The sequence below is a fragment of the Pelodiscus sinensis genome, chromosome 16 (genome assembly GCF_052426305.1).
Source record: "Pelodiscus sinensis isolate ZL-2025 chromosome 16, ASM5242630v1, whole genome shotgun sequence".
Classification (NCBI taxonomy): domain Eukaryota; kingdom Metazoa; phylum Chordata; order Testudines; family Trionychidae; genus Pelodiscus; species Pelodiscus sinensis.
The window spans coordinates 8551158-8564934 of NC_143067.1; the positions used below are offsets into that span (position 1 = coordinate 8551158).

The 13777-nt window shown below is 46.7% G+C and overlaps 1 protein-coding gene across 1 annotated transcript; it reads left to right on the plus strand.

The window, feature by feature from the left end:
* Positions 1-210: 210 nt before the first annotated feature.
* LOC102456931 (leukotriene C4 synthase-like) lies at positions 211-13449 on the plus strand. Its single transcript, XM_075900510.2, has 5 exons — positions 211-283; positions 5991-6090; positions 11595-11665; positions 11926-12007; positions 12625-13449. Exons 1-5 carry the CDS (start codon positions 226-228, stop codon positions 12749-12751), a joined length of 438 nt encoding a protein of 145 aa, XP_075756625.2. The 5' UTR covers positions 211-225; the 3' UTR covers positions 12752-13449.
* Positions 13450-13777: the final 328 nt, after the last annotated feature.

The window sequence follows — 13777 nt, forward strand, 5'->3', positions numbered from 1 at the left end:
TCACTGATTGTAACATCCTGTTGCTTCACTTTGCCAGATTTGTGCCTATCGAGAGGAAAGCCAGGAACCGCCTCACTGTTGGCATTAGTCCCTAGAACTTGCATGGCTGCTAGAGCAACTCTCCTTACTTTCCATTAAAACCTATGCCGCCTGGTCAGGGGAGAGGGAAAATAACCTGCAGAGCATTCTAGCAAGAAACTGACACTACAGTCTGGAAGAGACAACATGCTGGATCAGATTCACTTGCTGGCTGCTGTGAGCGTCCTGGGAGTCCTGGAGCAAGGTATGGTGATTGAATAACCATTCTTCCCCACTTGGATTAGCTAGTTTACATCTTGTCACTCTCCTTTTATTTACATTAATTAATAACTCCTCTGACAGGGTTCATTAGGCCATTGACCCTTAGGCTGCACCTAGATGAAATCCACAGCATGCTAGGTCCTAGTTGCTGGTGAAGTCCAGATGGGGGAGGAGGTAGGAGAGTGTCGAATTTTAACATGAATGACAGTTCAGAGGATTCCCTTTCAAGTGCAGATGTAAAAGGTCTTTGTAGCAGAATGCAGGTGGTTAAGTCATTGAGAGAGTGTCCTTTCTGGTTGAAATGGCAAGAAACTGTTTTTTCTTTGTGATCTTGTCTGATATCTGTTTTGTGGGCATTAATCCTTTGGCGAAGTGTCTGAGATGTTTGTCCAATGTACATAGCAGACGGACACTTTCGGCACATGATAGCATAAATTATATTTCTGGATGCGCAGGAATATGTGTTCTTGATCTTATGACTCACTTGGTTAGGTCCAATAATGGTATCAGCAGAATGAATATGTGGACAAAGCTGGCAACAGGGTTTGTTGCAAGGGAAGGTACCAGGGTTGGTATTAGTGTGGTATGTCCTGTGGTTGTTGGTAAGAAGTTTCTTGCCATTTCAACCAGAAAGGACACTCTCTCAATGACTTAACCACCTGCATTCTGCTACAAAGACCTTTTACATCTGCACTTGAAAGGGAATCCTCTGAACTGTCATTCATGTTAAAATTCGACACTCTCTGAGAAGGAATGAACAAAGACTCTAACTATCTTACCCATTACCAAGATAGCTTCCCCAATTATCACCTCTAATACCATTAGCTCACAGACATCTAACTCTCCCCACCTCTAATATAATTTATTCACAGGCACTTACCTTCCTTCCTTCCCCCCTCTCCCCCCGCATCTCCCTCCTGTTCTGAAATGTGATTTGTCCTTTTCATATGTGTTCACTTTTTTTAAATTGTATCCTTTGGTATATATGATTGTGACTATTTTCTTCCACATATTGATCTGAAGAAGTGAGTCTGGCCCACGAAAGCTCATCACCTAATAAACCATCTTGTTAGTCTTTAAAGTGCTACATAGTCCTGTATTTTGCTTCTGATGTAAGGGGGGATGAGTAGAAAGTAGAAATGATTGAGGAGGAAGCAGATCAGGGAAGGCATTAAGGGCTGGAAAGCAAAAGCAGAGAGCTGCTGGCTTGAGGGCCCCCCGGACTGAAACCAAGTGTTACAGGGTGGGCCTGGGTTCACCTATGTGTGTTTGCTGGAGTGAGGCAGTAGGGGGATAGCTCATTTGGTGGTGGCTGAAAGCAGCCTTTGATAATATCCTGGAAGTAGGGAGACCTTTAATGTGGCTCAGCTAGAGGAAAGAACGGCAGCATCTGGCCTACGACAGGCCGTTCAGTAAGCAAGGTGAATGACTGGCTGAGTAACTGCAGGATATGGCATCTAGGGTTCCTAGGTGTCCGGTATGGACCTGGACAGTCTGGTATTTTCGCCTCCTGTCCAGTAAAAAAATTCAGAAAATACCAGGCACCTAAAATATCTGGTATTTTCTGATTTTTTTTCCCCTGGCCAGGAGGCGAAAATGCTTTCCTGGGTGCTTACCTGGTTCCTCAGGGAGCAGGAGGACAAGATAACAGATGGCCATCAGCAGCCTGTTAGGGCCAAAAAGCCTCAAAAGCATTTCTTAAAGGGGCCGTGCTTTTTTTAAAAAAAAATTTAAATTTTTTTGCTTAACAACTCTTGGAGTCCTTTTTTTTTTCCTTCTTCTTCTTCTCAACAACTTTGCTCTTCCCTGGCAAGCAAATGTCGTTACGCCGATTACTTTTCAGGAAGAACGGCATTGCGCAAGAGGTTTTTTCTTGCGCAAGAAGGGGCAGTGTAGACAGCTCCTTCTGGCGCAAGAGCCTCTTCTGCAAAAATGGTGGCTCATTAGGTATGCAAATGAGGCTCAGCGTTATTCCATGCTTAGCCTCATTTGCATATTTCTGGTGCAAGAAGCCGCAAGTGTAGACATAGCCTCACACTCCTGCTTTGTATATTACATTTCTGAGATCAGCTTTTAAGACACACAACAAGTAATTAGGCTGGGCTTCTAAATGCATTAGCCCTAAGGACTGTCAGTGATACCAGAGTAATAAGATGGGAGAGTCTAGGGCAGGACCTGTTTCTCAGGCATGGCATAAACCTAAACAGGCCCATACACAGGAATTTCTGGCGGGGGGGGGGGCGAGCTGTAGGAGGGGCTGATGGCTGCCCCACAGCCTAGCCCTGCCTGCCCCATGCCTCGCTACTGGGAGAGGTCGGGGAAATCAGTCACAGCCTTCCTTGGGCCAGCGTGCCGCCCAAGCCGCACACTTACTTGGAGGACCATGGGTGGAGAAGGGGTGCATTCACACGCCCTTCACACTCCCCTTGCATACAGGCCTCGTAAATCTTAAGTCAAACTATCTTCACCACTTGGGTCCGTGGAAAAAGTGTGTGGCCTGTGTGATGTAGTTAGATTGACCTACTGCAGATACAGCTCTGTTGAGGGAAGAATCCCTCTGTCAAAGTATAAACAATGAGAAGTCCTGTGACTCCTTACAGACTAACAGATTTATTGGAGCATCAGCTTTTGTGGGCAAAGACCCCCCTTTGTCAGTAGGGTTGCCAAGTGTCCGGTTTTGAACCAGACAGTCCTGTATTTGAGCTTTCTGTTTGGGAAACAAATTGAGAAAATATAATTGTCTGCTATTTTCTAAATAAAACGTAATGTAGATTGTGATGTAATGTCAAATATGTCCGATATTTTTGTTGAAACCATATGGCAACCCTAGCTGTCAGATGCATCAAATCTGTTAGTCTATAACAGTGTTTCTCAACCAATGGTACAAGTACTCCCAGGAATACTCAAGAGAAGTCTGAGGGGTACGTCAACGCAATTGAAATTTGGAGAAAACTGAATTTCTGTTCTAAGTTTTACAGCGGTTTATTATTTGTGTACTTTTTACACCCAAAAATGTCATTGCCCACCCAGCTACGATTAACTTGTTTAAACAAATGTGTTGCAATGGTAGGAAAAAAAAATGTGTGTGTCTGAAAACTGAAGGTACTGGGGGTACTTATAATTTTTTTTAAAGGGGTACTTTATAAAAAAAATGTTGAGAAACACTTGTCTATATAAGGTGCCACAGGACTTCTTGTTGTTTATGCAGATTCAGACTAACACGGCTACTCTCTGATTCTGTCACAGGAGTTACTGTCTCTCAGAGAGGTAGATTACTCTGCATTAACAAACAAAAAACCCAACAATCCCCGCCCCCTTGCATTAGCATAGGAAATATCTAAACTACAGTGGCATCGTGGAAATGCTTGGAGTGCAAATATACCCACTTCCTGGGAATTTCTTGGTGCATCTTAACTTACAAATGTAGAAAGCTCCCCAGGAAACAGGAAACTCCCTCCATTTTACAAATAGGCTCATTGTTTCCTTGAGGGACTGTGGACTTCAGTGCGAACAAAAAGATAATTGAAGAACGTCACATGGGCAGAAAAGTAGAGCAACTAGAGACAGTGAAGTAAAACCTTTCTACGGGCAGGAAGCAAAGGGTTCTGGTAGAAAGGGAATCTTCTAGATCTTGTTCCTCACTGAATGGTAAAAAAGCAAGTGGCTAGGAACTTTTTCAGGAACCAGTGTGCATGATTTCCTGGCAGGTCTGGCTTGGCACTTGCAAACAGCACACAGGATTATCTAATAACATTGGCCATTTTTACTTGCTTTCTAGTGACCCTAGGCTTCCAACAGTGCCTACATAGGGATACACACACCTATTACTTCATCCTAAACCCAGCTCACTGGACTCTGGGGAAGGAGCATGGGTGTCAAAAGTGTGTGTGACTGCCATGGTGAGATCAAAATGAGGAGGTGAACGGAGAGGCTGTGTTCCATCAGATTCCTTAGTTTGTAGTGATCTTTCAGAATCTGGTACTAGGATGCAAATGAGAGGTATGTTTGTGTCTTTTCTGTCCTTGAAAAATAACAGGTCTGGTCTATATAATCATTCTTTGCACTGCATGTAAGTATATTGTAACGAGCCCCTTTGTCAACAGGCTAATTAAATGTAACTGGCATTTATGGTGGTGTGTTTGCAGTGTGGTTGGAGCCACTTATCTGTGCCTGTGTAGTCAGGTTTGCTTCTTTCCCTAATGAAGGGTAGGGTTAGACATGGTGATGGCTTGAATGTTCATCCCTCAGTGCTTTCAGAACTTCTGGCTGTATAAACAGGCCAGACTCTGTAAAGGTACCTATTGTAATGATACCCACTGATTCCTAAGACTGCTTTAAATTCAAGGTGACTCTCTCTCACTAGGGAAGTAAAGGGTTAGCCTATTACCTGGTAAGCATCAGCCTTACCAGCATGCTTACCCAGATAACCAGTGAACTGGTGCCCCTTCCCCCCTCGCCTCCCTCCCTCCCCCCCATCTGGGGCAGTCTCCCATCCACAGAATCCTGGTTAATCTGTTACCCATTCACTTTTTTAATACCTCTCACAGGCTGTGTCCAGACTCAGGGTTTTTTTCGAAAAAAGTAGCCTTTTTTCGAAAAAACCTCACCTGCGTCCAGACTCAAGCCGCGTTCTTTCGAAATTAAATCAAAAGAACGCGGCTTTTCTTTCGATGGCGGTAAACCTCATTTCACGAGGAAGAACGCCTTTTTTCGAAAGTTCCTCTTTCGAAAGAAGGCGTTCTTCAATGTAAATAGGGCGTCTTCGAAAGAGAGCATCCAGACTCACTGGATGCTTTCTTTCGAAAAAGCAAGCCGCTTTTTCGAAAGTTCAACGTGCAGTCTAGACGCTCTCTTTTGAAAGAGGCTCTTTCGAAAGTATCTTTCGAAAGAGCTTCTTTCGAAAGAGGCTTGCAGTCTAGACATAGCTACAGTGAGAATTAGGGATTTGGGTTAGAGATAAGTGATGAGACTAAGTCACCCGTTCTTCCTGGCTACATGGGCAGTTCATACAGATGAGTCCTGAGAGAATCTAATTTCATATTGAGCTCTGACACACAGTGCTGAGTGCTTTGTATCCTTCCACACAGAGGCCTGGAGGAAGGGGTGATGTTGAACCCAATTACAGAGACAGGGTGATTTTATCTATGCTGCAGAAGAACATTTGTCTTCCATTTAAATATCTTTTCCCTCCTTAGAACTAAGATGAGAGAGGATATCACTTGATAAGTTATAAATATTTCCAGCCTGTGCACTTGACATAATAATATGTTGGTTCCTGAAATTAGACCCACATGTGGCTAGTCTGTCCTGTGAAATCTGGATGGTATGTGTGGAACCTTGTCAGAGCTGGAGATATTTCTCTGGAAACTCGTGAAAATCTCTTATTAGTGGAGAAATACGGTCCCTTCCAGAGGCATCACTTTTTTTTTCCTGAGGAAATATTTGTATGAGTCCTGGGTATAATTATTTTATGGTAGAGCTATAACAATAGTGTTAGGAAGTGTGTGGCTGGGTTGGGAGAGGGATAACTCCATTGCATATATGGACATTACACCAACTTCTTCTTTCACATGGTTGCAGAATGTTAACAAAAGGATCATGAGTGATCTTGTAACACAACATGGAACTCCATGTATAACAGTCTCTGTGGAGCCCCATGAGATCATGCTTTCTTGTTTCTTTCTTTACAGCTTACTTCTCCCTCCAAGTGATCTATGCCAGGCGAACGTATGGGATCTCTCCTCCAAAAATCTCAGGGCCACCTGAGTTTGAGAGGGTCTTTCGAGCACAGTAAGACTAATTTTTTTAATGACCTGCTCTGTAGGGCCAGAAGTCTCCTATGCTATTTTTGCTGACAGTCTGATTGGACAATTTGCTCACAAAAAATACTGAACAACAACAACAAAAAACATGCCAGGAAAAAGTTTGTTGAGGGGGGAGGGGAAGTTCCCGCCCCCCACCGTGGCCACTTTAAAAACCGCATGGGTGAGGCTTTTTGGCTTTAACAGGCTGCCGACGGCTGCCTGCCATCTTGCCTCTCTGCACTAGACCGGACAGCTCCCCAGTAAGCACTAGGGTTGCCAGGCTGCCTCTGTATTGAGCCAGACAGCCCAGGATTTTCGCCTCCTGGCCAGGAAAAGAATCAGAAAGTACTGGACATATTATCTGATTTTTTTTACCAGACAGGCGACAAAAATAATGGACTGTCCGGTTCAATAACGGACACCTGGCAACCCTAAAAGACTTCCTCCAGGACTGCAGGTGGTTACAGTATTGGGAGACCAGAGAAGGGGCTTTAGGGGCTACATGACTGATAGAACGGCAAGGACTAATCTCACCGCTGCTCTCAGTCAGCCTGCTGTCATGGTGGAAGAGGACTGATTATTACTATAAATCCCTCCCTCTATGGCCAGGGGGGCCATTTCAGATTGGGGGGGAGGGGTGACTTGTGCATGCCGTGATGAAGGGAGGGAAGGGAGTGAGAGCATTCAGGTGGACTGAGAACAGAATCTGCAGCAGTGTTACTGAGCATGTCAAGCACCAAATGGGAAGGAGGGAAACCAGCCCCCTCCCGCACATCATCATCTGTATCCAGAGGCTACTAATGCACTGAAAAACTACTTTTTTGGCAGACAATTTAGCAGTTAGCTGGCAGGAGCACTGTATCTAATTCTTGTATAAAAGAAATACCATTAAATAAATATTAGATCCACTCAGCTCTAACAATACAGGCAGTCCCCGGGTTACGTACAAGATAGGGACTGTAGGTTTGTTCTTAAGTTGAATCTGTATGTAAGTCGGAACTGGCGTCCAGATTCAGCCGCTGCTGAAACTGACCGCCAGTTCTGACTTACATACAGATTCAATTTAAGAACCCCAGGCGTCCCCAAGTCAGCTGCTGCTGAAACTGATCAGCGCTGATTCCAGGAAGCCTGGGGCAGAGCAACTCTGCCTCGGGCTTCCTGTAGTCAGCGCTGGTCAGTTTCAGCAGCGGATGACTTGGGGACGCCTGGGGCAGAGCAGCTGGGGTGCTGCTGGGTTGCTCCAGTAGCACCGCTCCTTGGCCCTACTGGACCAACCCAGCAGCACCCCAGCTGCTCTGCCCCAGGCGTCCTGATACAGCCACTGCTGAAACTGACCAGCAGCGGCTGAATCAGGACCTGGGGCAGAGCAGCTGGGGTGCTGCCGGGTTGGTCCAGTAGTGCCCAGAAGGCGCTGCAGGACCAATCGGCAGCGCCCCAGCTGCTCTGCTCCAGGGTCCAAAACAAAAGCCTGGTCTGCTGGGGGGGGGGGGGGGGGCACACTAGCCGCGCCCCCCCCCCCAGCAGACCAGGGATACAGGAGCAGAGCCGCAGCGGCAGCGGGGTGCCGCGCCTCTGAGGCTTTGCTCTTGCAAAGCCTCAGAGGCGCGGGGACCCCCCGCGGCTGCGGCTGCAGTCCCGGTGCCTGTGGTCTGCTGGGGACGGTCCCCAGCAGACCATAGACACCGCGACTGAAGCCAAAGCAAAGTCTCAGAAGCGCGGGGAACCGCCGCTGCTGCCGCTTCAGTCGCGGTGCCTGTGGTCTGCTGGGGACGGTCTCCAGCAGACCAGGGGCACCGGAGCAGCTTACGAACGGGGCTTTCTCGCCCCCGGAGCTCGCAGGTAGCAATCCGCTACCTCGACCTCCGGGGCGAGAAAGCCCCGTTCGTAAGTGCGGATCCGACATAAGTCGGATCCGCGTAAGTCGGGGACTGCCTGTAACATATTTTGATCCCTTGTGGCAAGTCACTTAAGGGACACTTGCTAGCCTTAAAATTTTAATAGATATTCTGACTTTGTTTACTAACTCTGTGAGACCCCATCTGAACTCCTCGGCTCTATCTCAGGTCTGGAAGGGGAGTGGGGTCTTGTGGCTTACTGCAAGGGGACAGATACATTTCAGCTCTATAGAAGAACATACTGGGTGAGGCCAAAGGTCCTTCTGGCTCAGTATCCTGTCTTCCGATGGTGGCCAATGACAGGTGCTTCAGAAGGAATAAAACAGAAGAGACAATGCTCCTCCTTGCAGAAGGAATAAGAGTAGTTCGAATTAGGAGCCTTAATTCGAACTACCTAGTCCGTGCCACGTGTAGCCGCGGGCAGGTAGTTTGAACTACGGGCATTTAAAAATGGCACCCGCCTGGGAACATGCAAATGAAGCCTGGGATATTTAAATCCCAGGCTTCATTTGCAAGTTCGAATGCCTACATTAGTTCGAACTAGGGTGGCAGTGTAGACAGACCCCCAGAGAGGAACTCTTTCATCCTTCTTACAAGGTTTATGGGGAGGCTGCCTTAATCCACCCTCCAGAATAGGACACCTTCTACGCCAAGCCAGCAGTAAGTGGTCTGGCATCATTGTAGCGCAAAGCATTGCAGCATAAGGTCCAGGTTTCTAGCCACATTCAGTCAACATCTGCTCCCTATCACTTTGTGGGCACATCTAAACTACGTTCTATTTTTGAAAGAGAAAAACTGCAGTTTTTTCCGAAAAAGGGAGTTTTTTCAAAAAAAAAAACCTGCATCCAGCCTACTTTCACTTTTGAAAGATCCACTTTTGAAAGTGAGATCAGAATTCCCGTGGAATTTGCATATCCTCTTTCGAAAACTGAATGTAGTCTAGACATAGCCTCAGTGACTCGCAGAAGGCTGATCTCTCTCATGGCAACCTGGAGGAAGCAGGGGAAGCTATTAGCTGATGCCTCTGCAGTAAACCTCCATTTGCTCATCCCCAAGGAGGCATGGCTTGAGCCTCTGCCCTGCTGCCATGCCAAGACCCCCTACCTCTCCCGCTCACCCACTCCTGCAGTAAGGGAAAGTTAGACCCTCCCAGCAAATGGGGGTGCTGAACACATGGGCGCTAGCCCTGCTGCCATGCCCCCCCTCCCTCAAGCTCATGCCCCAGCCTCTCCCTACCATGCCTGCCATCAAACTGAGTCCAGCTGCTCCCCTAAAAACTCTGATGTCTACCTGCTGTATAGTGGCTACCTAAAAGCATAACTGTGGCCTTGTACACAATGCATCCCGATTGTCTTTAGACAGACCTTCCTTTTATTTTAACCGATTAGGTGTTATGCTCTACAATGCATCTCCTGTTACGTTTGCCCTTTACTTTTCATTACAGCAAGAAAAGCAGTGAGCCTGCTGCTCCCTCCCCTGGCCTCACCAGCTATCCGTCTGGTGCAGATATCAGGCAAAATGGATTAGGGATGATACATTCAAGGCACAAATGCAATCTGCCAACTTGGACATGGAGCATTTAAGTTAGTGGAGGAACATGCTGCTGAAGGGGATGCATGTGGAGCATGAGGACAGGAGAGTGTGAAGGGACCTGAAAGTGAGGGACTGGGAGGGAGTCTTGTCATCCATGGTGGATATGATGGACCACATGGCAGCTTTCCAGGATGCCCATATGCACAGGCACCCCTCTAGCTCTTGCGGATCACCATTCCCTCCTCATCGAGTTCCATGGCTTCCTCTCTCAGGGGCCCTAGAATCCCGGGGGAGTCAAGGGCAGCCTCACACTCAACTCCTAGGAGTGTCATGAAGCAAAAAGCTGTCCTGCCAATTGTGATCACACATATATGCCCCTGGAGTCCTTTTCCATTCCTGCTTTGTTCCCTAAATAAAAATGCAGGATTTCTGAACAATGGTTCCTTTACTGCTTTTGTTGAAGTGGGGAGGAGGATTACAGGAAAGGATACTGAATGCAGAGGCACCTTGTTGAGAGCAACCTGCGTGACTCTCAGACTGGCCATTTATAAAACTGCTTTTAAGTACCCAAAAGCACATTCTACCACTGTTCTGCACTTGATCAGCCTGTAGTTGAACTGCTCCTTACTGCAGTCTAGGCTGCCTGTGTAGAGCTTCATGAACCACAGGCGCAAGAGGTAAACTGGGTCACCAAGGATCACTGTTGACATTGCAGTGTCTCCAATGGTAATTTTCTGGTCTGGGAAACAAGTTCCAGCTTGCCAAAGCGGTAGGAGTTCCTAAAGATGCACGCATCATGCACCTTTCCCGACCATCCCATGTTGGTGTCTGTGAAATGGCCCTTGTGATCCACTAGCCCCTGCAGCACCATCGAGAAGTACCCCTTGTGGTTTACGTACTCCTTGGCAAGGTGCTTGGGAGTGAAGATGGGGATGTGCATTCCGCCTATTATCCCATCACAGTTAGGGAACCCAACTGTGGCAAAGCCTTCCACTATGTCCTCCACATTTCCCAGAATCCCTACCCTCCATAGCTGAAGGGTATTGATCGCCTTGTCTGCTTTGATCACAATGGCCCCCACTGTAGATCTCCTCACTCCAAATAGATTCCCAAATAAGTGGTAGCTGTCTGGCATTGCAAGCTTCCACAGGGGTATTGCCACTCACTTCTCCATTGTAAGAATAGGACTCATTCTGATATTCTTGCGCTTCAGGGTGAGGGAAAGCAATTCACAAACTTCCATGAAAGTGGCCTTACACCTACTGAAGTTTTGTGGTCACTGCTGATTGTCCCATTCCTCATAACTATGCTGTTCCACCAGCCTGTGCTTGTCTCATGGCACCAGAACCGGTGTTCCACTGTGTCCAGAGGATCAAATGCTGGCAGCATTTGCTAGTCGTTCAACTCAAGTGCTTCACAGAATAGTATGTTCATGGCCTCCCGAGAGTCAGCCTTATTCTGGCAGACTTCAGCATTAGGCTCTCCATGATTAATATTATCATAATGCTTTGATGCTCAACAGGATCTGCAATGAGTTCCATGCTTATGATGTTATGGCATCTGCATGGATAGCCAAGAAAAAAAGGGCACTAAGGAATTGTTGATGTTGTTCTCAAGCATAGGGGGAGGGAGGAAACAAGTTAATTATGAGACAGTGACGACATGTACCTGGAGCTATCAGTTGCACAGTTTTGGTCCTGGCGTGCACTGGGAGCGTAACCATACTGAAAAGGGGTACAGACACTGTGGAATAGCTACCCATAGTGCATCACTCTCAAAGTCGACAGTAGCCACCCTGCTGAGGATGCACTACTTCAAATTATGTTGAATTCTTGCACACAGGACATGCGCCTTCAACTTTACAAAATTGGGTGCTAAAAAGTCGACCTTAATAAATTAAACCATGTCTCTCGGTGTAGACATGGCCTTATTCTGAAGACGGGGATAGGAGAGGAATGGGTGCAAGCCACTAGAAGTAGCCTATGGAAAAGCAGAAGCCTGGAGCCACTGGGAAACCCCAGAGAAGCTCAGAATGGTGACCCTGTTGTTCTTCCTCCTCCAGGGCAAACTGCTCTGAGTATTTCCCCATTTTCCTGGCTGTTCTGTGGCAGGCTGGCCTCTTCTTCCATCAAGGTGAGACTGGCTATTTCATTGGTTAAACGGGCGAGGTGGGAATGTTGGCTCTGTTTAGCTTCGCGTCTGCTACGGGCTGACCCCCTCGGCAGAGGTCAACAGCACTAGGTTCCTCAGCTCTCTGACACGATTGCACCCCAGTAGAGTGGGAATAGTCAGGATCGTCTCAGAAGGTTCTAGCTGTACAGGGACAGGCTGGGAAAAAAGTTCCCAAGAGCCTTTGTTTTCTGCTGTTATTTGTCTCCTTCTCTTAATTGCAGGTCTGACTGCTGCCCTGGGCCTGCTTTATCTCTACTCCCGCTACTGCTATTTTGTGGGATATAAGGCATCCTCCTCAGGAAGGTAATGGAGCCCTGCTGAAGCGGGTCACAGATTTCTTTTTTGGGGCTTTGGGCATGGAATTAAAGGCACTTGGGGCGTGGGGGTTTGGTTTCAGAGACTACTGTCCTGCCTCTTCAGGATGCAGCAGGGTTCCTTTCTCTAGTAGAAAAATCAGCATTAGTTAGAACTGCCAAGAGATCTCTTCCCTTGAATATAAAAATACTGTCAAGGCTAATTAAGAAAATTAGAGCCTGCAAAGATTTATAGGGGTCTCTTTAACATCACAATGTCATGGTGGGTGTTTTGAGAACTGTGCTCTGTATTACAGGCAGCCAGAACTCATTCATGTGGGCTTGGATGTAGGATTAGGACTAAGCATACAGAAGAGTTTTCTGCTTCAGAGCTTCCCTTGATCGTGGGCAGTCTGTGTGTGTGTGCATGGGTGCACCTGGGGTGAGCCAGCACAAGGGAAAGGACTGTACAGATGTCAGAGTTCTAACCTTACCCTCCCTTTTTAGAGGGTGTGGGGACGGGAGTCAATGGGTTTCATTATACCCTCTCCCCACTTTTCCCCTCTTGGGCTGTATTATTGTCATTATGTGAGGCTTCTAAGTATGAGCACTCTTGTCTTCCTTCAGGTTAGCCCCAATGTATTTCAGCGCTGGAGTTCTCTGGATTCTTATTGGACTAGCAGCAGTTGGGATCTTGCATTTCTTGCTCTTTCACTATGTGGGGCTAAATGTACTTTTATTCATTAGTTTGTGAAAGGAGAGTTTCCTTGGACTGCACGCTCCCGTCTTGGCCCCTCTGAACATGTGGATCCAATGGAGGGAAGATCCAAGTCCCCAACCACCCCAATGTCTCAATGTGTGCTAAAGGAATGGTTGCACATAGCACTGCCCTGTACTGGTAGAATGTGAATCATGCTCAGTGTCTACATTCTAAGCAAGGGATTCTCAAACTTCGTTGCTCTGCAACTCCCTTCAGACAACAAAAATGACTATATTATTACAAACATTACACAGGGGATGAGAGACATTGTTCCATATTCTTTTTGAAAATATGCTTATGGCATGAGTGACATAACTAAGAAGTACTTTCTGCAAGGTAATTCATTTAAGCGGTCACTGGCGAGGTTATGATTTACTGAATGTAATTATCTAATTTGTATCCTTGTATCATTCCTGTAGCTGAAGTTAGGAATATTGACCAGGTATCTGTATTTCATATATGCTACTTTTGGGTGACATGCCCTGCTAACACTTCAGGTAACAATGAAAATGCCAGACAGAGTTGATGGCCCATTAGCCAGGACAATGGACTGTGAAAAGGCTTGGTTCCATACTGCTGCTGACTCACTGGATGCAGTGATGCTACAGAGTCAAAATGCAGGACAATGTAGCACTTTAAAGACTAACAAGATGGTTTATTAGATGATGAGCTTTCGTGGGCCAGACCCACTTCCTCAGATCAAAAAACTTTTTTTTTTGATCAAAGATCTTTTTTGATCTGAGGAAGTGGGTCTGGCCCACGAAAGCTCATCATCTAATAAACCATCTTGTTAGTCTTTAAAGTGCTACATTGTCCTGCATTTTGCTTCAACTACCCCAGACTAACATGGCTACATTTCTATCACTATGCTACAGTCAGGTAACCAGGTCACCTGATACTAATCACCACCTTGGACTGCTGTACTTCTCCACTGGGTGTGAGGAGTCAAACCAGATTCCCACCTTATGGGAATTCTATATAAGGTGGAGGAGGAGGAAATAATAAAGGTCTTCAGCTTGC

Bases quoted from the DNA above. Each gene is read 5' to 3' on its own strand.
- LOC102456931 (XM_075900510.2), top strand. From the start codon at position 226: ATGCTGGATCAGATTCACTTGCTGGCTGCTGTGAGCGTCCTGGGAGTC. The intron at 11,666-11,925 runs GTGAGACTGGCT...TCTTAATTGCAG, and splicing joins TGGCCTCTTCTTCCATCAAG to GTCTGACTGCTGCCCTGGGC. The intron at 12,008-12,624 runs GTAATGGAGCCC...GTCTTCCTTCAG, and splicing joins AAGGCATCCTCCTCAGGAAG to GTTAGCCCCAATGTATTTCA.